The sequence below is a fragment of the Mastomys coucha genome, unplaced genomic scaffold (genome assembly GCF_008632895.1).
Source record: "Mastomys coucha isolate ucsf_1 unplaced genomic scaffold, UCSF_Mcou_1 pScaffold11, whole genome shotgun sequence".
NCBI classification, from domain to species: Eukaryota; Metazoa; Chordata; class Mammalia; order Rodentia; family Muridae; genus Mastomys; species Mastomys coucha.
In genome coordinates, this window is record NW_022196893.1 from 6,775,529 (window position 1) to 6,799,260 (window position 23,732).

At 55.8% G+C, this 23,732-nt stretch overlaps 3 protein-coding genes across 14 annotated transcripts in view; 2 read left to right on the forward strand and 1 right to left on the reverse strand.

Annotated features, from left to right (window-relative positions):
- Positions 1 to 1,347, forward strand: part of Mapk15 (mitogen-activated protein kinase 15) — a 5,753-nt gene extending 4,406 nt beyond the window's left edge. The window contains exons 10-14 of one of the 2 annotated variants that reach the window (XM_031346556.1): positions 16 to 121; positions 376 to 451; positions 559 to 662; positions 739 to 867; positions 974 to 1,347. In XM_031346556.1, the coding sequence (XP_031202416.1) occupies positions 16 to 121; positions 376 to 451; positions 559 to 662; positions 739 to 867; positions 974 to 1,159 (601 nt within the window). In that variant the 3' untranslated portion in view covers positions 1,160 to 1,347. Of the gene's footprint in view, positions 1 to 15; positions 122 to 246; positions 452 to 558; positions 663 to 738; positions 868 to 973 lie in introns of both variants that reach the window. The other variant, XM_031346548.1, reaches the window with a different exon arrangement.
- Positions 1,348 to 3,256: 1,909 nt separating this feature from the next.
- On the reverse strand, positions 3,257 to 16,731 carry Fam83h (family with sequence similarity 83 member H). Of its 3 annotated transcripts, none has more exons than XM_031346711.1 (5): positions 16,576 to 16,731; positions 8,178 to 8,639; positions 7,172 to 7,336; positions 6,978 to 7,102; positions 3,257 to 6,834 (listed from the first exon to the last, which is right to left on the reverse strand). In XM_031346711.1, exons 2-5 carry the CDS (start codon positions 8,622 to 8,624, stop codon positions 4,008 to 4,010), a joined length of 3,564 nt encoding a protein of 1,187 aa, XP_031202571.1. In that variant the 5' UTR covers positions 8,625 to 8,639; positions 16,576 to 16,731; the 3' UTR covers positions 3,257 to 4,007. The 3 variants fall into 3 exon arrangements, with proteins under 3 accessions (XP_031202571.1, XP_031202551.1, XP_031202561.1); XM_031346691.1 differs by lacking the exon at positions 16,576 to 16,731 and adding an exon at positions 15,106 to 16,348; XM_031346701.1 differs by lacking the exon at positions 16,576 to 16,731 and adding an exon at positions 11,720 to 11,980.
- Positions 12,117 to 23,732, forward strand: part of Iqank1 (IQ motif and ankyrin repeat containing 1) — a 38,352-nt gene continuing 26,736 nt past the window's right edge. For 2 of the 9 annotated variants that reach the window (XM_031346723.1, XM_031346775.1), the window contains exons 1-2: positions 16,811 to 16,986; positions 17,187 to 17,276. In XM_031346723.1, the coding sequence (XP_031202583.1) occupies positions 16,902 to 16,986; positions 17,187 to 17,276 (175 nt within the window). In that variant the 5' untranslated portion in view covers positions 16,811 to 16,901. Of the gene's footprint in view, positions 12,292 to 13,639; positions 13,729 to 16,810; positions 17,069 to 17,186; positions 17,277 to 23,732 lie in introns of those variants that run through there. The other 7 variants (XM_031346766.1, XM_031346738.1, XM_031346731.1 and 4 more) reach the window with 7 other exon arrangements.

A 23,732-nucleotide genomic window follows, 5' to 3' on the forward strand; every position in this document is an offset into this window, starting at 1 on the left:
TTCTTGGCCCCGCAGATTCCATTGCCCCGACCGCGAGTGGGCACGCAAGTCCGACGTGCGGCTCCCGGTGCGCGAAGGAGACCAGCTCTCTGCACCAGAGTATCGCAACCGCCTGTATCAGGTGCCAGGGCTGTGGAATCCCAGCGTCCGCCTTCCACGGACACCCTCGACCCCAGCATGGTCCCCGGGCACTGCAGTGACCCCGGTACTGTCCGGCCTCCTCTGAGCGCCCCTCCCATCCCGCAGATGATTCAGGAGCGGAGGAGGAACAGCCTCAGCCCTCGAGAGGAAGGCCTGGGGGTTGTGGCCTCGCGGGCAGAGCTCAGGGTTTCCCCGGCCCGGACGCAATCGCTCAAGCCGCGGGTCCTCTCCCAGGTCCCGGCGGAGACGCCTGCGCGAAAACGCGGACCCAAACCTCAGAGTAGCCCTGGTCATGATCCCGAGCATGTGGGTGAGCTTTGCCTGCCTCCCACGCACCCCTGGCCCCTTCTGTGTAGGGCCACCAACGTGTGCAGCAGCGGGGACCTAACTCCGGGGGTTGCTCTTACGACCCCACAGAAGTTCGCAGACAGAGCTCAGACCCCCTGTTCCAACTTCCGCCGCCAGGCAGGGGGGAAAGGCCCCCAGGGGCCACAGGGCAGCCACCCTCGGCACCCTCAGGGGTAAGTCGAGGCTGGGTGGGCACGGATTAGCCTCTTGCGGTCCCTTCCCGTGACCACGTGGCGCACCCGTTTCCAGGTAAAGACTCAAATGAGAGCGATGGCGCCCTCCCTGACTTCACAGGCTGCGGCTCAAGCGGCCAATCAGGCCCTGGTCCGCAGTGATCCGGCCCGGGGCGGTGGGCCAAGGGCGGTCGGCGCGCGACGGGTGAGCCCGGCCCCGGCCCTTCCTAGCTCCCTCCAGTGCGGTTCGTACCCCCTAGAGCCCTGCTGCACTCTTCCCCTTCCTGAACAAGACCCTCGCCTGCGTGCAGGTCCCTTCCCGTCTGCCCCGGGAGGCCCCGGAACCCCGACCCGGCCGAAGGATGTTTGGCATCTCGGTCTCGCAGGGGGCCCAGGGCGCAGCCAGAGCTGCGCTTGGCGGCTACTCCCAGGCCTACGGGACCGTGTGCCGCTCGGCGCTGGGCCGTCTGCCCCTGCTCCCCGGACCGCGTGCGTGAGCCGCCCACCCACCTCCTTGCTGCACCCTGGCGCCGTCCCTCAGCCCCCAGTGCATCTTCTTCCTCCTCTGCCTCCCTGCCTTCGAGTTCCGGGAGGGTTCTTTGAGCCTCTCTCCCCCAAGGAGGAGTAGATGGAGGTTTCCACTCCACCCCCAACACTTTGTTCCAATAAAGTTTTATCTTTCCTAGCCCAGAGAAGCCATTTTTCACCCACAACCCCTTCTAGGTCCTTTTGACGCCCACTCTCCTGAGTGCTCCACATTAGAATCCTATGCTCAGCACAAAGTTGAATGGCAATGTCTGCTCTCTCAGAGGCTTCTGCCCACTCAGCCGAGTCCTGTGGGGACACGGATCGTGGATCCATTCCCCACCCAGGTGCAAGTCACCAATGACTGACTGAGACCTGAGTCACAAAGAGAAGGGTCTTGGCTCAAAGGTTCTTGCTACCTTTTGTGAGTGCAGCCTGTGCCCTAACACACACACACACACACACACACACACAGAGTGACCCACGCCTGGCCTGTCTCCAGGTCTTGGTAAAAAGGAGGACATCTTGAAGATCTTGTGGAGTTCAGACCAAACTTGTGTAAGAGCCCAAGTACTCCACACAACCTCTGAAGCTGGGCTGGAGTAGACGACAGGAAAGCCATTTTTCTTCCACCACCTGGCTGGGGGAGCTGTCTAAAGCTGCTGGCCACTGTAGGGCAGATAGCAAAAGGGGCAAAGCGTGGGTAGGGCAAGCTGGGTGGAGTTGGTGCCTGCATAGCCGTGGTAACTGTGTGAAATGAGACAGATTTCAGGAGAGGGTGGGGTATGATTCCAGCATGGCAGGGAGTTTGTCAGAACTGGAGCCAAAAGGTTTGTCTCCTGCAGTGGCCAACTGCCAGCGGGGTCAGTGCATGGTTTCAAGAGTCGGAGGCATAGCTCCAAGTTGCTGACAAACAGAACAAAGGAGTCGGTGAGGGCAAACGCCAGAAACCAGTGTGCCTGCAAGACCCAAACTGCCTATCTGGGCAGGAGGGGTTCGGGCTCCAAAGATAACGGGTTGAGGGGTCTATGGGCTTTGGAATCGGGAGACCCAGATGAGTGTGGATGGCCCAATGAGCCAGGGGTTTGTATGGGGTTGGCAGGTATGGGAGAGGTGTTTGTACTGGCACAGAGTCACAGGACTCATGATTTTCCAAAAAGGAAACTAGTAAGGCCACAGAATTAAAGACTGGCATACATTGGATAGTTACACTTATTTGTGTACCTGCTGGCATTATTATTATTATTATTATTATTATTACTATTATTATTACATAGGATCTTGCTGTGTAGCCCTGAGTGGTCTGGCACTTTCAGTTCCAGGCTTCCCCAGAATGTAGAGACCAGCTCACTTCTGCCTCCCACACTGGACTATGTTGGAATGTATGTGTTGTGTTTGTCGTTAATGTCAGAACACAGGACACTGTGCTTCAGGAAATGTCCTGCTCAGAAAGGTTCAGTGAAGGGTGCAGCCAGGGGGCTCAGAGGGCCCCAGGAAGGACAGAGCCAGGGGGCTCAGAGGGCTCCAGGAAGGACTGCTGGCCTCCACTTTTCCACTGCAGAGTCCAACAGGTCTGAGCATGAGCAGTGACGCACAGGACACCAGACCACATGCCCTAAGAGGAGCTGAGCATGTCAAGACTAGAAAGCACTCCAGCTCCTCTAGTTCCCAGGGGACCGTGTGCACCTGGCCAGGAACTTGGGGATTTTTGAGTGAAATGTTACAGTGCAAATTGGGTCACTGCCCAAGTCCCAGTATCCTCCCTTCTCCAGCTGCTGGAGTCAGAAGTACTTATAGTGACTGTGTTCTCATATCTTTGCCCCCTTGGGATTCCATAGACACAGGTATAAACTATTTAGAAAGAGCAGTAGACAGCAGACATTTCTCAGCGCTTGTGTGTGCGTGTGGGCTCACTTCATGTGTCTGGTGTCATTCCAAATCAAAATTAGTCCTTAGTGGTAAGAAAAAAGTAACCAGGGACCTTCTTTTGCTTTTTGCTGAGGACACACTATATACAATTTCTTTCCAGACTCTGGCTGAGGAACTTACTGAGGCTTGGGGGTCACAAAGTCTGTCCAGATTCCTTTATTGTACTGCAAAGTCCAATGCTCCCCAGTTTTGGCTCCTCTTCAAGTGCTACCCAGAAACTTGCTGGAGAGGGCAGACATGGTCTGAGGCGGGACCCCCTGGGTGTTTGGCAACTACTTTCCAACAGTCTGTCCTATCAAGCATCCCTCTCTTCCCTTAAACTGCCTGAGGCCAACTCTGCCATATGCACAGCAAGAGGTCAGATGCCAAGAAAGTGCTAGGAGGCAGTGAGGAGACAGAGTGGGAGCAGGCAAGGTGTATTCCAGAGAAAGATGGAGATGAGAGGATGGGAGGAGGCTGTCACCAGAGGGAGAGGACCAGGAGCTGTGAAATGCAAACCCTGAGAAAAAGCCCTGAGATAAAAGGCCTTAAGAAGGAACTGAGGTACGAAGCGATAGAGTTCTTGAAACAAAGGGAGCATAAGGCAGAGAGATGGATCCCTGAGATGAAATAAGACCCAAAGTAGACCTGAGCCCAGGAGATGGCGGAGGCTGAGGTGGGGAGAGGTGATTAGGAAGTACACCAGGTGAGGGGCTGAGCCCCTCGTGGAAAAAGCCAAGAGCGAGAGGCAGGGCTGCAGCCAGGAGAATTCAAGTGGAGCTCAGTTCAGGTGGTTGTCAGCCAGGTCCCAAACTGCTTTGACTCCTCCACTCTGGCAGCCCCCACTCCAGATGGGTACAGTTGGTTCAGTATGGCAGTGATGGCACAGTCCTGGCATCTAAGACCAGGAGATCATTTTTTGCTTTTGAATGTGCCCAGGATCTTGGGAACAAATTTGCCCATTTTACTGTCCCTGGTGTCCTCATCTGCCAAGTTGTCTCCTGCCCCACTACTGCCAGCTTCTTCTTTTTTGCAGAAGACCTCAAAGCGACTGTAGACTCGCTTCTCTTTGCGCATGCTCTCCATGCGGCGAAGGAGCCGGTCGCGCTCCTCTGCACTGGCTGGCAGGGTGCGGCTGAGCCGGCCTTGTGTCCCTAGGCTGTCTGAGCGGAAGATGGCTGAACACTTGTCCTTGTCAGACATGTCTGGGGCCAAGTCTCCTGCAGTTGTTGGGCGACCAACGTCAGGGCTGCTATGGGACGCACCTGGAGCAGGGACTGCGCGGTGCTTCTGGCCGTGGGCACTGATTTGCTCCAGGATGGCCTTCGTGTCATCTCGCAGGTTGCTGCTGTACAGAGCGTTGGCGGTAGCTGAAGCGAGGCGGACCCTCGAGCCTCTCTCCTCTGCAGCAGCCTCGGTGCTGTCACCCCGACTCAGCGAGGGTCGCCGGGGGCTCTCAGGCTGCCCATTTTCCTGCGGAGCTGGGAAGCTGCCCTCATCCTCCCCACGCCGCTCGCTCTTGGGGCTCAGCAGCTGCCTGAGGCGGAGAGAACCCTTTCGCAGGACTTCCATGGGGCCGCTAGACACCTCCTCTGTAGGCCCGGTCTTCGAAGACTCCCCACCGAAGGTGAGACTGCCTCTGCGCTCAGGCACAGGAGGTACTGGACTACCCCTGCGCTCAGGCACTGGAGGCACCGGGCTGCCCCTACGGTCTGGGTAGGTCGAGGTGGGACTCCCTTTCTGCTCCATCAATCCTGTGGTTGGACTGCCCCTCCGATTGGGAAATCCAGACGTGGGGCTCCCCTTGCGGTCAGGGTAGGCTGGGGTGGGGCTCCCCTTGCGGTCAGGGTAGGCTGGGGTGGGGCTCCCCTTGCGGTCAGGGTAGGCTGGGGTGGGGGTCCCTTTTGGCTCAGAATAAGGCAACTGGTGTGTCCCAAGCCCTTCTGGCGGAGGGCTATCTCGACCTTGTGGAGACAAAGAGCGGCCCTGGGCGGGGAGGAAACGTGAAGGCAGACGGTCTGTGCCGCCCAGCGTGTCGAGCAGTTGCGCAGCAGTCAGTGAAGCGGCTCCTGGGTGACGCTCTGCCTCCTGGTGCAACTGCTGGGCAAATGAATCTCGCAGGTCAAGCAAGCAACTCTCAAGGCTGCGGCGCTCAGTTCCCGCTCCTCCTGGTCCTACCACCTCCTCCCGCCAGGCCTGGGACACTACAGCCTTGCTGTGGCTGGAGGAAGTGATGGCACCCCCTGCACCGCCAGGGTCCCGGGCAGGGCCTTTGTATTTCTCCAGTAGCTCCGCCACTTTAGCTGAGGCGCTGGAACGAACAGCCTCTCCGCTGGGGCCCAGAGTTTCACTGACTGTTTGCTCTTTGTGCATCAGCTGTACTTTTTCAGTGGTGGCTGCTGTGGTCCCAACAGCACCCTCTGCTTGTGACGCGAAGATGAGTGAGGAGCGTAACCTGGAGCTGCGCTGGATGAGCGGGTTCAAGCGCGAGCGGAAGGAGTCCTGCTTAGCCAGGGTTGTCTCTTCTGGGCCCTCTCGCTCGGAGCTGTCACCACCACCGCTTCCTGAGCCCGGCTTTGGTCCTTTAGCTGGGAAGGCTGCAGGAGTACGGAAGGAGGAGGGGAGCAGGTCCCGGCCTCCAGGAGCCAGCACCTCATCTTCACAGGCCTCGGCCTCCATGGGTAGACCCTCCTCCCCACCATCACCGTGGCAGCCGCTCAGGTAGGAGGCAAGGCGCCAGTGACGCAGTCCAGCCCGGCCCTCGGGTCCACCCCTGCGCTCAGGCTCTGCCTCCGGAGCGGTGTCCAGGCCTTGCCTCAAGGTCGCTTGGCATGGAAAACGCTGGCCCAGATTGGGACGCGAGGCCCCACTGGGCTCCAGACCACGGGGGCTGGGTCCAAAGGCGGGATCCGAGCCGTGGCGTACCTCCCGAGATGCGCTGGATGGCACGTATTCCAGCCGTTGGTGCACATCAGCACCGAGTTCTGGGAAGCGGTGACCCGCACCTAGTGCAAAGTCGTCAGGGTCCGCAAAGCCAGGTCGGCCTGCACGAAGCTTCTCAAAGAGGCCCTGTGGGCGTGCAGGAGCAAACTGTGGGTCCCATTGGTAATGCTGCTGGTAGAGCTGGTCCCGTTGGAAGTGGCTGGTCTGGAAACGGAAGTCATCACCATGACTGAGGAATGTTTGTCGTGACACCTGCCGTGCAGCTGCAAAGTTCTCCACGGCTCCAGCTCCATCGGCTGCTGTGTAGCTGTGCCGCTTGAAGGCATCCATTTCCAGGTGCCGTGACTGGAAGAAGCCCCGGGGGCCCGCCAGCTCTCCGAGCGGCCCAGCCTCACCTGGACGCGCCAGTGGCCGGAGCCCCGTGTGAGGCTCCAATGCACCGCCAGGCATTCGCTGCAGCTCCTCTCGGCGGAAAGCCGATAGGAAGTGGCGGTCAGGGTCTAGGAAAGAGGGAAAACCCAGGCCTTCTTCCCTGGGCGGTGGGAACAGGAGGTGCGCCCGTTTAGGGAAAGAAAAAGGGGTTGGTGCTCCAACCCCGGGGACGCCCACCAGGGGCCCAGCCCCAGAATATGGAGCAAGCGCATAGGCATCCATGCGGGCTAGCGCTCCAGCTGAGGGCACCAGTGGCTCCGACTGCGCGAAGAGAATGCGGAACTCTTCGTCAAAACTGGAGACCAACTCTCCCTGGAACACATGAGCCAGGCTGCGGTGGATTTTCTCGAAGGACCACATGAAGCTGTGGACAGGATGGCAGGAGTCAGGGAGAGGAAGGAGAGCCACAAAGGCTAAAGGCACCAGGTGGAGAATGGGAAGGAAGTGGGACCAAGGAGAAGGACTAGGTGGGAAGGGCCAGGGTTAAGGGAAACCCACTGGGCATACCTATAACTGCCGCTCATCACTACAGCACAGTCCACAAGCAAGAACTTCTCTTTCAGATGGCCCTTGAAAGACTTCCCAGTGCGGCAGTAGTAAGTAGGACCTGCCACTGTGCGCACACGCAGGAACTGGAAGAGAGGGGAGTCAGGTCTTCACCAAAGGGATTTTCCCTCCACTCCCCTGGCTTGGTCACTCACATCCACATGGTGCAGGTTGACGCGACACTTGTCCGCCATGTCTAGGAAGTGCTGGGCGTTCATTTCATCTAGCAGAATGTAGACCGGAACTCGCCTCGCAGCGGCCTCCAGGACTTCACTGAGCAGATCCACGTCAGTGAACATGTCCATCACCACAGCTACCACCTGGGAGGTGGGTATCAGGTCAGCGGGGAGGGGAGGGTCCCACCATTCTGCCCATCTCCGGCCACATTTTTTGGGTAAAAACCCACAAGCACGGGAAAATGACCATTGGCCTAGCCCAGGAGAGACTGGCCATGAATGGGGTTGGGGGTGGGGTGGGGTGGAGAGAAGGGACCCAGCAGAGGGTCACAAAACAATTGACACTTGGTAGCCCTTAAGGGAGCCTGAAGTAGAGGCAGGAGCTATACTTTAAGGGTGCTTCATTCAAGGGGAAGGAAGTGCAGCTCCTTGTGTCTTGTCAAGGCAGGTATCCGTGAACTCTCCCTTGAACTCTCCCTTGACAGGCCTGGGGGTTTGTCAACTTCCCGGAGCAGGGGCAGAAGCCAGGCTTTTACCATCTGGCCTTGCTACCTCTCTTTAATATTCCTGGGTTTTGTGGGAGCGTTCCTGTTTTTTACTAGAGACTGGTGTGTTACTGTGTGGCCCAGACTGGCCTCAGTGTCCCTAAATGTGAGGGTTAGTAGCATAAGCCAGTCTTCCTGGCTTTAACACTTGATTTTGTTTTTGTTTTTAGCTTACCAACCGCCTGGGGGCAGGAAAGGCCCTGAGCTTCTTGGTACTGGGCATGATCCCAGACAAGCGGATGTCTACAGAGCCCACTAACCAAGTCCCAGGTGATAATGAGCAGACTCTACAAGGGCAACCCTACTGCTAAGGTCTGGCTGGCCAGCCCTGGCATCCCAAGCACCAGGAATGCTTTCCTAATCTCCCACACCCTTCTATTCATGCTCCAAAACCCAGCTCAGGCTGCCTTTCACCATCCATCAAGCCCATGAGAAGGCACCTGCTGGGCAGAGCGGATCATCCTCCGAGCTTCATCTTTGATGCTGGGGCTGTCAGGTGGCGGCGGCTGTACCAGTGTGGTGACCTCTGTGCCTTGGAAGCCAAATGTCAGGGGCCAGCCCAGGTCCAGCTCGGGCACAGCCTGGTCTGAGTTCACTGGCCAGTAGGTGCCTGAGGAACCACCCATGTCCACATCAGGAGGGCTGCCTTCAGGGGGTTCGCGGGCCACATATTGTGGGGGCTGCAGGTGGCGGCTCACGTGTTCCAGCTCCTCGGGGCACAGGAAGTCAGGTGCCCCCTCGGATGCCAAGAAGCGGTTGTAGGCTTCTGGCCCCCCCTCAGTCAATGCATCTACCGCTAGGCGGTAATATTCTTTGTAGTGAGGTGGCAGGTAGCCAGGTGCCAATGGGTTGTCCCCCTGAGAGCTGCTTTGGGAGCGACGGGCCATGTTGGCGCCAGGGGCCTGGAGGGGCAGGAAAATGCATTAACTAGGGGCAGCAGGACCCACTCCCCTCACTCCACAAGTGGACACACAGAGTTGATGTAGCTACTAGATCTTGGGTTTGGCTTATGCCTGGGAACTCTTTCAGGACCCAGTGAAGACAGGTTCAGAAGCAGCGCCACAGGCCACAGCATGCCCCTAGCGGGGAAGATGTGGGCCAATGGTACTCAGCCCTGAATCCCCTTCCTGGGGCTGACACCTTGTTTGCATCAGTCTCGGGACTGCCAGGGTTTGCTCTGATTCCATACAGGTAAGAGGTCCCACCTACCCTTACTTCAGGGTCAATATATTCATGGCCCACTTACTCTGTGGCTCCCTTTTCCTATAAAAATGAATTTGGGCCATGCCGTGGTGGCGCACGCCTTTAGTCCCAGCACTTGGGAGGCAGAGGCAGGCGGATTTCTGAGTTCGAGGCCAGCCTGGTCTACAGAGTGAGTTCCAGGACAGCCAGGACTACACAGAGAAACCTAATAATAATAATAATAATAATAATAAATTTGGTTAAGACACAAATGCAGCCCAGTTAAAGAGATTGTTCCTTTTTCTGTCAAGAGTCTCCACCACCTGAAGATCCCGGGCAGCGCTCTGGCCTGTTACCTTCACTGCACAGGGCTGGGAGGGGTGGCAAGGCACCATACCTACCTGGCCCAAGGTGAGCACGGTGGAGTGGGGACTGACTCATCCAGGGATGATGGCCTTAAGCCACACCCACACCTCTTTCCTCGGTCCACACCTGCGTCTGCCCACAGTCCCTTCACTGATCTCCCTGCCCCGACTCCTCAACCTTCAACCTCTCTAAAAAAAAAACATCACCCTTGCTACTTAATGTCTCATGTCAGCTAAAACCTCCCTGGGCCACAGTTCCTTGGGACCAGCTCCTCCCCGTAGGGCCTCTCCTTATACCCTCCCAGACTCATTTACCCATCCTGATGGCAACAGAGACATTTCCAAGACCCTGGATCACCACTCTCTCCCCAGTACACTTTGCTACAAGCCTTGTCCCAAATTCTCTGTCAGTGTCCCCCATCACAGGTGCCTCGGATCAGATCACTGTTCTTGTTCTCTAGTGGCTGGTGGCTGTGGCACACACACACACACACACACACACACACACACACGACCTCTGAGCCTTGGAAGCCAAATGTCAGGGGCCAGCCCAGGTCCTGCCTGGTCTGAGTTCACCGGCAAGTAGGCACCTGAGGAACCTTCCATGTCCACATCAGGAGGTCCCTGGGCCACGAGCGCGAGTAGCAGAGGCTTGTGGTTGAAGAAGGCATTAGAAGTGACAACCAAACACCCTGAAACTTGCTGGCCTCTGGCCTGGAAGTTGCCTTAAGGCAGGCTCACACCCTTCCCCATTGCTCCTCGGTTTGAAATGGCTTGGGACTCTTGCCCTGCCTAGCACACAGGATGTCAGTCCAAACTAGGAAAGTATTTCTGTCCAGGAGGAGGAGCGCCTTGAAGAGTGGGCCAGGGATGCTGACAGGACGGCAGCTCTGGTATTAGGGGACACTTGCTCAATGATGTTGGAGGTCCAGCGGGACTCTGCTGTGGATGACCAAGCGAGCTATAGCTTCTGCCACCCCTAGGGGCATGGTGTAACACATTAGCAAGTCCAAGTGTGACAGAGACTGGAGATGGGGACACTCCTATGTCTACTGGCCCTATGAAGAGTGCCCTGACTTCCCTCTGGGGCATTACCCTGACCAGAGGCCTTTGGTTTTCCTTCCTGTCAGCAATGTGAGGTGTGGCACATCAAACACTGGTCCCCGTGTTTGGTGGCTTACCTGAGCTGTGGGAAGTGCACCCGGAACTCGGTTCTCACAATCAGGGGTTAGGGTTAGGGTTCTGGGGAGATCGAGGCAGACCACCTGGGGTCTAATGCTGGCCTGTCTGCTTGGACAGGTCTCAGACCGCACCCAGCTTTCGTAGGCAGCATTCACACACCACCTGGGGCACTAGCATGCTCACTCTGAGGGGACACTTCCTCGTATAAGACTGAGAGCTGGTACTGTCCAGCTCGTGGTGAGGAACCCTCAGAGATATATGGACAAGGAAGTGGCTTTAGTCCCGAGTGGCCACTGTGGTACCTGACCTCACAGAAGTCGCACACGACCTTAAATGCCCTTATACTGTTTCACTGGTATACAATCGCCCCTTGACTATAGGACGGGTGGTGACCACTCCTATCCGCAACGAATCCAACAGCCTGCTCGCTGACATTTGCCTATCTAAGTGGGGCCCTGCTTAAGGAAGGAGCCTATCCCACCCAAACCAGTGACTCAGCAGGAATTTTTTGTTCCTGACCTCCTACCTGAAGCTAGCCCCAGGCCCTTCACAAGTAACAGCACAAGAAAATGACTCTTTCCCCTCCTGTCTGGCAGGAGGTAGTAATGTTCCTGGGTCTGGAAGGGGGGATTCATGGGGCTGGACCTTAAGGCTACTACACAAAGAGGATGACTGTGATAAAGAAGGATTGGAGTCGTAGGGGACAAAAAGAACCGGGGAGGTGGGATTCTGCTCAAAGACCGGAAGTTAATGAATTATACAGCTTTCGGGTTAGGCACCATAAGGCCCAAGGGTGTTCCTGTGGCCCAGGAAGTTAGCGGCTACCCAGGCCAGGTATCTTATCTGCCAATCCAGTCCAGGGGTGTGAGATCAGGAGTTAGGAGAGTCCAGTTTTCCCTGCCCTCCACACAAGGATCCAGTCCTAGACACCCGGGTTCATGGCGGCTTGGGGAGAGGCTCCGGGAAAGGTACAGGTCACGTCCTGACAATACCTAGGCCGCCAGAGTGACTCGCACTCTTCTGCCTCCTACTTGCCAGCGTGCCCCTGGGAAATCCCTCACCCAGTGCCCAGGAGCGCAGTCCCCCTGTCTCCGACCCAGCCCCACGCACGCGCTCACTGCACCGCCCGGCCCAGGTCCAGAGACCAGAGAGCCGGGTGCCACGGCGCGGAGGCCGGAGCCTCCCGTCCTGTGCACCTAGCCCGGCCGTGCAGTACCCGGCCCGCTCCGGGGGTGGGGGTGGGGGAGCCCTACCTGGCCAGGTGAGCGGGGTTTCGGCACAGGGGCAGCAGGAGCCCACCGCCGCCCAGCGGCCTCGCGGTCCGGTCCGTCCGACAGCCACTCCCCGCCGCGGCCCGCCCGCCCGTTCGGCCTGATTCACGCGCCCGCCCCCGCCCCGCCCGCGCTCTGCCTCCTGCCTGCCCGGGCAGCACCTGGGCGGGGCGGCCCCACCCCGACGCGCCCGCATTCCTGTGCCCTCCGCGCCCCGGACCCCGGCCGCGATCCCGGGTCCCCAGTGTGGCTTCACTGGCGCCCCCAGCCCACACCCCAACCCCGACCCCCGAGCGCTCTGGTGGAGCCCCAGGGCTGCGCTCCGGACCCTGGCCAGCGCCACTCCCGGCAGCTAGAGCCTCTTCTTTCAGGACACTGAAGCCCCTTGAACCCATTTGCAAACCGATCGCTCAAGGCCCCTACAGCCGACCCCTGACCCTCGCCCCGGAAGTTGGGGTGACTCGGAAGTTCCGGCTTAGTCGCTAGGAAACTGGCCAGCTCGACGCGAGGGGCGGAGCTTCTGGCCTCTGTGTTGCGAGAGGCAGGTGAGGCAGGTGAGGTCGCAGACGGAGGGGGGGGGCTTGGGTACCCAACTCATTCAGGTGACCGCCCTACTTTACGCAGACACACCTCTAGTTTCCCCAGTCCACTCCCCGCAGGCTCATCTTCTCACGTGAGACCGACAGCATAGGAACTCCACGGGCCTCCCCACTCATATGCCCAACCATAGAGGATCCTGCACACACACACCAGTATATCCTTGGGACCCCTCAGGCACAAGGGAACCTGGGGTGATACACAAGCTCCTCTACCACACAGAATCTGGCACACCAATCGCCCCCAAGCCCAAGCCCCCATCTCACATGAGGATCACTCTCTAAACTGCCCCAACAGTGTCGGTCTTGGCACCCACTGAAGCTTTCCTTGTGCAAACCAACTGAAGACACAAAGGTCCGGTCTTAACACATGCACATTAAAAGAGTCCGCACCCAAGATGCTGCAGTTACTGGATCCTCTACAGACAGGGAACCTCATGCTCATATCAACCCCAACTCATCGCCGGCACACCTAAGGACTTCGTTCCTCCTGGATCTCTAGTCTACCCAGCCCTCCCTTCAGCCCACTCCTCTACTTATGCCCTACTCTGAACTCAAACTTCTCCTACCCTAAATTCTCAATGTCTGCCACCTGCCTGAGCATTGTCTGTAAGAAAGTGACCTTCAGTCACTTTCTGGGCCTATTTTTAGGATAACATTTCATTAACTCCATTCCCAAATGCACTCTGGGCACCCTAGTGGGCACACAGGTGTACAGTTAATCAGTGATTGCACTACCCAATTTCCTATTCATTGGCCCTATGAGGGTGTTTTAGAGCACTGGAAGACCCTACTACAGCCGCAGTGGAAAGAAAGTTCTTCCAAGGAGAGTGAATGGGGGCCCGCCTTGTATACTAGGGAGAAGGGCATTGCTTCCAGAGCCAGACGGCAGAATTTTCCAAGGCCAAGAAGAAAAAGGGTTTGTGGGTGGGAAGGAGCTGTGTTCAGCAGACCCAAGTTGACAGTAGTCAAAGGCAAGCCTGCAGAGCTCAGGCTGTTGAGCTTCTAGTCCAGCGATTTAGAGAATGGTGCTAGAACGCAGCAGGGTAGGCAGAGCCAGAATTGTACCGGACTTGGGTACCAGCATAAAGGGAGAAATCCTCTTGCTAGACATCCTTTCTCAAGCTACTGGGCACATCCTCAGACAACCAGGGGTAGGCAGGTGGACCAAGAAGCTGACTGGGGAATGTGCTGGAGGTCTATGCTCCTGCTGTGTGTTCATTCAGGGCCGGGGTAGCATGTCCACTACCTTCTCCACTGCTCTCCTGAATGTACCATCCCTGGACTTTTCCTTCCCACCCCCCAGGAGAATGAGCACTAAGAAGGGGGGGCCCAAAGCTGCAGCAGGGAAGGGGCAGGCGCCCCTCCCTGGGTCCAAGCTTCGAGCTGCTGCTGGTGAGTGCCCCCTCTGACCTCCAGGGCACTACCCCAACACTGACCATGAGACCACTAGGCACATAGGGCTCCTCAGAGACCCTCTCTCTCCAAGTGGCTTCCAAGAGATCTTTCAGTTGGGCGTGGGATGATAGGTTTATGAGCTCAAAGCTCAGACATCCACTGCACCCCAAACCTCTAGAGCAGGGGAGGGGTTTGTGTGCAGTGCTCAGGAGGGTGTGATGCTAGGGAAAGTGGTCAGAAGAAGATTGGAGGGGCAGAGAGCTTAAAAACAATATTGAAGCAGGTCGTTGGTGGCGCACACTTTTAATCCAAGCACTCAGGAGGCAGAGACAGGTGGATCTCTGAGTTCAAGGCCAGCCTGGTCTACAGAGTGAGTTCCAGGACAGCCAGGGCTACACAGAAATCCTGTCTCGAAATGATATCGACAGCAGCAACAAAGCAATATTGAAAAAAGCAGAGCTTGAATCCGAATTGGGAATCTTCATGCTAAGTGGTTGTCTATTCACCGTTCCACAATCCTGCCTTCCCCTTCAGACTGTCCATCTGTCCATAAGCACCTCCAGGATGAAGGGTTACAACTAGTCTGGGCTGGCTCCTGTGGAGCATCAGAAAAAGGTTCCAGTGCCCACCCTCCTGCAGCCTTTATCGCCCCTCTGCTCTGAGTCCCATCATTCTGCCAGAGCTGTGAACACCTTCCCAGACTGTCTCTTGTACCCAAGCTTGCCTGGAGTCTGTGCTTGCTGCAAGAGTACCCACCCCAGACCCACACACAGCTCCACGGCTTAGATCCCCTGGGGCTGGCAGGCAGTGGTGACTCCACACTACGCTGGGGTGAGATCCTAGTTGCCCAAAATAGCCCCAGCTGCGTCTGAGGCCAGACTTCCTCCTGGAATGAGGATAATGGGCACCAGCATTGCGTTCTGCCTCGGTGATCTCAAGCCCTGGGCACCAAGCTGCAGTAAACATGGGGCAGGGCGTGTGGACGAGATGGAGAAGTTGTCCAGGGCAGTTAGGGTGGGGACTGTTCCTTGGTTCTCATGTTGGCTATCAGCTGTGCACCCAACCCTCCCCCAACACCCTACTGCCCTGCTCAGCTCCTGTAGCTACTTATCCTGGTCCCCTGACATCTCCATCCTCAAACAAGTTCCCTCCCTTAATGGCCTTGCCTACCAAGCATTGTATGGTCTGGGCACACTTGCTGTCCTTCACCTGGGCAACATTCTATGTAGTAGGCACTGGCCCCTCTTGGTGGACAGGCCCACAGATGTTCTACAGCTAACCTGGCCTTCCAACCATCACACACCTATGAGATGCTTGAGTGTCCACTGTACCGTTACTGCCCAAGCCCCTGCCCCGTACCCCTCTAGGCCTTACCTGGCCTTGGGTTTGCAGTGCCTCGAGACCCTCACTCCGGAGCTGCTCCAGGGCCACAGCCAGCTGCAGCCCCTCCATGTGCACCCAGGCCTGCTCCTCCTGCAGCTGCTGCAGCCATAGCTGCTCCTCCTGCAGCTGCTGCAGCCACAGCTGCTCCTCCTGCCACAGCTGCATCTGCAGCTGGACCTGCCGCCTCCGGTCCTCCAGCAGCAGCTGCTCCTGGGCTAGGCACAGCTGGACTTCGTGGAGTCTCAGCAGTTCAGGCCCCAGGGCTGGTATGGGGGCCCCGGCTCCACAGCCCTCCATGTGCTCAGGGGCCAGCACCAGCTCGGATGCCAAAGCAGTGGCCTGAACTGGCCTCCAGTCTGCCTGTAGCTGCTCTGGCCTGGTGGCCCTGGAGTGTCCCTGAGAAGCCAGCTGAGTGCTCGTCACGTGCTCTGTCAGGGCCACCCCCACCTGGTCCTGAGGGCCCCCTGTGTTGGGGGGCGGGGGCTCAGCCTCAGGGCCCTGCTGCCCAGCTGCCCGCTGGGCCCTGCCCATCCTCTTGCCTCGAGGCTTTCGAGCCCGCCCTCGCCCTCGTTTCCCAGACATGGCCCTGAATCCAGTGCCTCTTTCACCAGATGTCTGCTCCCCAGGGGCCTGGCTCATCAACTGGCCTGGATGGGGAGCTCAGAGGGCATCCCAGAGGCAACAGTAGATTGTTTGCTCTCAGCCAGGTTCAGCCCTCTGCTCCTGCTCTTCCAAGTGGCTGCCCCTTGGCTGATCTCCGCATCCCCGGCAGCAGAGCCCAGGGCCCTGGCTCTGCCTCTAGGCCCCACAGGTCCCACTCTGTGGCACTGGGCCACACCAGAGAGTTTATAGAGAGACTTTGGCGGCACAGTGGCTCACCCTAGCTGAAGAGGCTGACTAACGTGCTGACACTGCTGACACGGGGTGCGGGACTTTACAGGCCACAGACTTCACTGGCCAGACTGGGAGGGAGACTGAGAAACTGGGGGCGGCTCTTAGTAGCTAAACTGCAGCTTGAAGACTTGCCCAGTCCTGCCTGGGCGTCACCAAGCCCCCCCCCTCCCCTTCACCCCACCCTTGGTCTCTGGTCGCGGGAAACTCAAAACTGGCCACAGAGCCGAGAGCTGCATCCCAAATGCACCAGCCCTAACTGCCCCAGACCCTCATTGGCCATAGGCCATCCCAACCCAGCTGACCACTGGAGGCCCAGGCCTCCCCAGATGAACCCTCCTGCTGAGCAGGAGCTTGTCAGAGATGAAGGCCCACCAGAGTCCCAGCACAAAGCACCTGAGTGAGGCACACCGTGGGTTGGTTAAAGACACTGAGCCTTCAAAAGCCTAGATAAAGAAGAGTCTCACTTGACTCCTGGATTGGGGTGTAGGACCTGAGGGCTGTCACGACTGGGAATCCAGCACCCCCTTTAAGTTAAAGCATGGCCTAAGGGACCCTCACACGGCCCACCTGTTAGTCCCAGGGGTGGAGCTGAGGGTCCAGGACCAACTCTCATCTGAGGCTTCCTTCCCAAGGCCGCCTGTATCAAGGAGTCGCTCTAGGTGACATCCTCCCCAGTGGTGCCCCAGCCCCAGCCCGCTGACTCACACCCACGCCCAGAGCCTCATCCCAGCCAACTCTGCTTCACTGGCTAGACTGGTTTGCCTGGCCCAGCCCTGCCCAGCACTCCCCCCCCACCCCCATCCACCCTGCTCTTCCCCAGAAACCTCTGGAGCTGGCTGAGAGCACCTGTCTGGAGCACAGTTGGAGAGAGGCTTTGCTGAGGGCCTTGGGAAATGGTGGGGGCATTGTTCGGGTGGGAGACAGCAGTCGGGACAATGAGGGGCATGCCCACGCTTGGGGTTTTGGCTCCAGATACAGGTTGGTTCTTGATAGTACCAGGCTAAAGTGTATTTGCTGCTGGGAGACGATGCTCGTTAAAATTGCTGCATGTGCTTGCCTCGTGAGTGCTTCCCTAATAGCCTGGGAACAAGCGCAGCTGGTGTCCCATAAATGCCGCCTGACGTTGATGGGCTTGGGGGACAACTCACATCCTTACACCTCTGCTTCCTTTCCTTCAGGGAAGCCGAAAGAGAATCGCCCGCCGCAAAGGAAGGCGAGTCATCCAAGCAAAGGGTCCTCCTCCTCTGAGAACCCCCCGGCCCCTGCAGGTGAGAACCTGGGTGCCTACATTTGCTGGGGGCCGTGTAGTGTGGGGTGCTGGGGGCGCTGGCAGGAAGGGGACTGCCCTGGGCCCAGATATGCATGGTATGCATGAGTGTACATATGCACACGTGTGTATGCATGAACACGCAAAAGCATTCATGCCTACATGTATGCATGTGTGTGTGCTCGTATAGTCTATGCAGCAGGCCAGGAACAGGCAGATAAATCCCCCTTCCTATGTCTTGCTAGCCTCTTCCTGGTTTCAGTCTGCCTCCCAAAGATCTCACTGAATCTCCTGTCCTGAGCCTGTCTCCCTCTAGTGGCAGTAAAATGATCCAGCCACGGCTGTGCCTGGGGAGTTCCACCATGGAGTCCAGAGTCCTGTGCCTGCTTCCTGGGCTCCAGTGCTTAAGGACAGGAGGGACCAGGTCTGGCCAGCCTGCTCGCCTCCTGGCTCCTGTACCAGATCTGTGTTCCCAAGGCGCAATTAGGTTAAGATCTCAGGGCCGGTGCCCCAACCCCCATCTTCCGCTGTCCCACTAACTACTCTTTGGGTGTTGTCTTGAACCCAAGACATCTAGCCAAGCTCCTCCAGGCTCATCCAGGTGTCCCTCCATCCATGATGCTCCCAGTGGCTGCCTCTTGGAACCACTAGCTGGCCCTGATGTTCCATGCTTTCCCGGCCTGGTCTCTGGGTCTACCTAAGCTTCAGATGCCTGCTCTCCTTGGCCACTCTGCCTTGCTTTGCCCTTTGCCTCTCCCTCCAAAGTTCTCTCTGTGCAACTCTCAGAAATGCTGCGCCTGTGCTGCTCTCGAGCACCGTATCTCGTGTGAACCTCCTCCCTTCCCCTCCTTGGGGGCTGGGATCAGGAGACCTAGCCTTATCCAGAGGACAGGATGCATGTGCAGTCTGCAGGTTGTTCCAGTGTAGTTGTGTATACCTAATTCATTGGCCTGGGTTCTGCACAGCTCAGGGCCAGACAGTCCTGAGACTCATCAGAGACAGATGTGTAGGGATGCAGTCCTCAGCAGATACTCAGAGCAGAGGGGATGCCAGATGGGAGGAGCCAGGATCCCCCAGAAGGACTAGTGCTGTTTCCCACACTGCCGCAAAACCTCTGTAGTCCCCTCGTTCTTGCATATCCTGGGGAGACCTTCAGCGGTTGGGCAGGACAGCTTCAGGAATATAACTGCTGGGTGCCAGGAGTGCATCTGGGGTTTTCTAGAAAAGACTTTCCCTGAGTCCAGGGTAATGATGGCTCCTTTGCAGTATCTGGTGCTGGCGCAGAGCTGGGCAATGGAGGGGAGTAAGGGTGGGCTCCACCTGCAGCTGAGGCTCCTGGGTTTACAAGTGGTGGGAACAAGTTCTTCTATCCACATGCTGACTCTATGCAGAACGGACAGCTGGCTGCTATCCCAACCTGCTGCTATCCCAGGGCTGCTCCTAGCGATCCTGAGAGCATACCATTTTCCAGGCTTCCTTTGGCTGCTCAGCCCCGATCACTGTGGCTTTCTGGGCTCTCTGGGCTGTCAGGTAGAACTGATGGCCTGGGAAGAAAGGTGTGTTCGGCAGGGGTAGTCTGGTCCAGGTCAGTCTAAAAGGAGGACTCGTGTTGGGATACGATCCCTGCCACCACGGCCACTCTGTTCACAGCCTCCTGCCTGGGGTTCAGAGGATGGTTGTCAGGTGTCCCCAGATTGTAGATCCTCTCTAGGGACATCACTCCACACGCCACTGTCGTTACAAACCTGTTCCCCACCTTTCCTTAGACCTCCCCTCCAGTCAGTTTCCAGGGTGATTTCTCTGTGTTTCCCAGGAGGCCAACTTCAACTAGAGCCCACTTAGGACAGACGCACTTCCTGCCAGAGCAGTGGGTGGCCAAGTGCTCCTAGAGGGGACTGTGTCTCCCTGCCATGCCTCAGGAACTTCTGGCCTAGGGGATACTGATGGCAGTTCATCTGGGTCAAGGTGTATACCATGCCTTGCCTGCCTTATCACCCACTCCCACGCAGGAGGAACCACAGAAGGTGGTGCGACATCCATGTCTAGGCCTGGGTTGGGTCAGAGTTGACGAACGGAGATGCAGATATAACAATCTCTCTTCTAACTCAGGGTGTCTCTGCATGTCTCTGACCCGTAGACTCCAGAGCCCCAGTCCAGATGTTCAAGGACTCTGTTGCACTGTTTCCTTGTGCTGCAGGGACCATTACCATCAGTGGAGAGTTTTACAATATGCAATATGCATCCATGCTTGCTATCCAGAAGTCCTGTGGGTTGCCAGCTGGATGGCCACAATCAGCAAGTGGCACAGAGCCTATTCCTTCTAATGACATTGTGGCCAAATCTTGGGGTTTTTGTTCTTGCTCCCATCTTTAAGACTCCTGCCCTGCTAAAAGGCCTCTCTGCTCTCTTTTCCGAGTAGCGGCTGCCCCCACCCCCACCCCTCTACCCCATTGTACTCCTTGCCTCTGTCTCCCTGTGTGTACACTGGGTCTCTGCGGAGACCAGTGCATCACCTCTGGCATTAGTTACTTTTCCTGTTGCTCTGACAAAATACCTGACGAAAATCAACTTCAGGGAGGAAGGGTTTATTTATTTATTTATTTATTTATTTATTTATTTATTTTGGCTTATGGTTTAAGAAAATCACGTCCATCAATGCGGGGAAGACATGAGAGCAAGAGCCCAGGGCAGCTGGTCACGTTTGTAACCACAGTCAAGAAACAGAGAAGGGCGAATGGGTCAGGTGGCGTGTCCACACACGCCTTTCAGCACACCGTTTGGAAGGCAAAGAGAGGCAGATCTCTGAGTTCGAGGCCAGCCCAGGCTACTAGTAGAGAAACCCTGTCTCAAAACATAAAATAAAATAAAGCAAAATAAAGCAAAAACAAAGAGAGACCAGGATGTCAGGAGAATGCCTGGTATTCTTTCTCTTTTTCATCCAGCTAGTGACCCTGGCCCATTGTATGATGCCACCAACATTCAGAATATGTCTGGAGAATAAACTTCTCCAGAAACTACCTCATAGACACACCCATGGGTGTATCTCCTGGGAGACCCCAAATCCTTCCAAGTTGTCAAGGTTGACCATCATATTTCCTTGCTGATCAGCCACCTGAGGTCATCTGCCACTTTGATTCCCTTCTTGCCATAAACCCAACACACTGGCCTGTTCCGGGGACCAGGACACAGGCATCTTTTGGGAGCCATTGTTAGGCCTGCCCGGACCTTCATGAACTATACCCCAACAGCAGAGTAGCCTCAGCCCCAGGTTGGAGAGGAGAGTACACTGTTGTCTGTGCCGCACAAGGCTCGGCTGCATTTACTGCTTCCTCAGGACCTAGGAAAAGAGAGTGTGCCTGCCACCTTAGCAGTCGGCTGTCAACAACCAGGAGCATGTGTGGATCTGCCCAGGAGCTGCCTCCTGTGATCAACTGATTTCCATCAACGTTGATTTGCTTTTTGCAGAGGCCAGAGAAGTGGATTTGAACGGGAGTGGTGGCACCCATGATTCCTCCAGGAAAACACTTTTTCCAGGCTCACTGCAGGAAGGGGGGGAAGTTCCTTGGACTCTTACCTGGCCCCACCTCCCATGAGGACCCTTGCTCCACTGACCAGTGAGTGCTGAGTGGAGGGGGCCACTAGGTCTGCCCACTCCTACATACAGGACACCTCCAGCACTTTATTGGTCTCACTGGAACTGGGCCCAGCCACAGTGCCACCTGCCCTGACCTCTGCTCTCGACACGGGTCCAGTCTGAAATCCCACTCTATAAGCAGAATCCATTTTGAATCCTCTTATTGGTTCTCACAGGACTCGGGTGCCATGCCTAGTGTTGTCATGCCGTGCTTCCTCTCCAACTTGTCACCTTCCTTCCTTTTGTCCCACCTGGTTGCGTGTGCGGGGGGAGGGGATTTTCAGCTCTGGGTTATAGAGAAGAGAAGCTGGCTTACTTCTCCTTAATCTTTTTTATTTTGTTAACTTTTTTTAAATAAAAAAAAATTTGACGCGTATTGGTGCTTTTCCTGCATATAGGTTTGTGCGCCACATGTCTGTGGAGGCCAGAAGAAGGCGCTAGATCCCCTGAAACTGGGGAATATAACCTGGGTCCTCTGGAAGAGCGGCCAGTGCTCTCGACTGCTGAGCCATCTCTCCAGCTCCATCTTTTTTATTGTTTAAACAGGGTCTCTTCACATAGCCATGGCTGCCCTGATTACTATGTAGACCAGGCTGGCCTCAAACTCACAGAGGTCCATCTGCCTCTGCCTCCTGAGTGCTGGGATTAAAGGCGTGGGGCACCATACCTGGTGTTTCTCCCTACTCTTACAAGAAAAGCAGTTGGTGTTTTGCTATTGACTACGATGTTCACCACAGAGTTTTCATAAGAGTCTTTCTCAGACTGAGGAAAAGTTCCTCCATTTCTAAGTGTTAAATGTCTTGAAAACGTGCTGACTTCTTTCCACATTTTCCTGTATCATCTGGGGTGATTATACATTTCTTCCCTCATTCTGTTGGTGAGGTCTATGAATTTGTGCATTTTCATATACTGAATCATCCTTACGGTCCAGAGATAAATCCTACTTGATCTCGGTGAAGGCTTAGCTAGGCTACTGAACTCAGCTTGCTGGTACGTGGCGGGGGATTCTGTATTCACGATCCTAAAAGGTGCCGACCCGGATTTTCTTGTGGTCGCTTTGCCTGGCTTTGGTACCAGGGGATGTTGGCCTCATAGACTAAGGTAGGAAGTGCTCCCTACTCTCTACCACATGGGGAAAGCTGAGGCATATGGGCACAAGCTCATCGCCTGTTACCCAGAACCCAGCAGGGAAGCACTGTGTCTAGGGCTTTTCCTTGTTGGGAGTTTTTTTTTTTTCTCCCTCAGATTTTTATCTATGTGTATACCTACCTACATTTACGTGTGTCATGTGCACACAGGTGGCTGCCGATTCCAAAAGGCCCGGGATTCCCAGGAACTGAAACAGGTCGTAAGGCACCTGATGTGGGTGCTAAGAACCAAGCATGGGTCTTCTGGAAGAGCATAAATAGCTCTTAACTGTGGCCCCCTCATCTTTTAAGAATTTGTTTTTATTATTTAAAACTGTGAGTATGTCAGGGATAGGTATGTGTATGTAAGTGAGGTGCCCACAGACACCAGAGGCATTGGACCCCTGAGGCTGTGTTTGTAGGTCCTTGTGACTCCCCTGAGTTTGCTGGGAAATAAACCTGGAAGATCAGTAGGTACTCCTATTATTCATTTATTTATTTATTTATTTATTTATTTTTGAGACAGGGTTTCTCTGTGTAGCCCTGGCTGTCCTGGAACTCACTTTGTAGACCAGGCTGGCCTCAAACTCAGAAATTCGCCTGCCTCTGCCTCCCAAGTGCTAGGATTAAAGGCATGTGTCACCACTGCCCAGCTGCCCCTAACTATTGAACTATTTCTCCAGACACTGCTAGGAGAGAGACTTCAATCTCTTCACTACCCATTGGTCTACCCTACCTTACATTCATATTCCCTTGTTTTGTTTTCAGAATCAGTAGTATGATCTCCCCTTTCATTTCTCCTATTAAAAAAGATTTTAGTTTTTACTTTTCAGTTATGTGTATGTATCTTCATTTATGTGTGCATGTACCTTTACATGAAGGTACCTATAGAGGCCAGGAAAGGGTGATGGGTTGTCCCCTGGAGGTAAAATCACAGGCAGTTGTGAGGGGCCTGACATGGGTGCTGGGAACCAAACTCTGCTCTTCTGCAAGCGCAGTAAGCAATTTCTGCCTTTTTCTATTTCATTTCTGTCTAATCTTTCTTTCCTCTCCTCTGCTGACTTTGGGTCTAGTTTTCCTTTTCTCGTTCTGTAGTAATCTTGGCTCAACCCAGAGAACACAGATTGACGATAGATTGTTGCAATAACATGTGGTTTATTGATCCACGTACGTGGGGTTACCTACCCTCAGTGGAGGCGGGGGGTGGGGTGTCAAACTCGAACTCAGAAAGCACACATCTTTTATACTTTACAGAGGGCAGATTCCTGCAACAGGGCTAGCTGGCTTATTCTGGTTGGTGGAACACAGGACGAAGGATCTCATCAGGCATTGGTTGGCTTGCTCAGGGGACTGTTCTTGGCTCAGTCAGCCAACTTCCCTATCCAGCTCTGCACCTGGCCTTGGAAAGTCCCTGGGAAGGGGCTGAGTAACTAGGTGGTAGGGGATTGTCATCAGCAAGGTCAGGGTGACAGTTTGTGGTCTTTTTCGAAATTCACCACAGGAGGGGTTCGGGGGGTTCTTCTGAGAACTGCTAATCTTGTTTTCGTGGACCTTAACGTCATTGCGACCACCAGTTATTTTTGTCTTGGCTTTACTTAGCTTAGTCAGAATAGCCTGGCCATTCTGTTTCAACATTCTGACCACCAGAACTTTGTTTTTACAGAATGTCCTTGGCTATCTCTGGAACACAGCTTCT

Excerpts from the sequence above, each read along its gene's own strand:
- Fam83h (XM_031346691.1), bottom strand. The coding sequence starts at position 15,753 with ATGAGCCAGGCCCCTGGGGAGCAGACATCTGGTGAAAGAGGCACTGGA. Across the intron at positions 7,337-8,177 it reads TGATCCGCTCTGCCCAGCAG|GTGGTAGCTGTGGTGATGGA; the intron begins GTGCCTTCTCAT and ends CCCACCTCCCAG. Across the intron at positions 7,103-7,171 it reads TCAACCTGCACCATGTGGAT|TTCCTGCGTGTGCGCACAGT; the intron begins GTGAGTGACCAA and ends CCTCTCTTCCAG.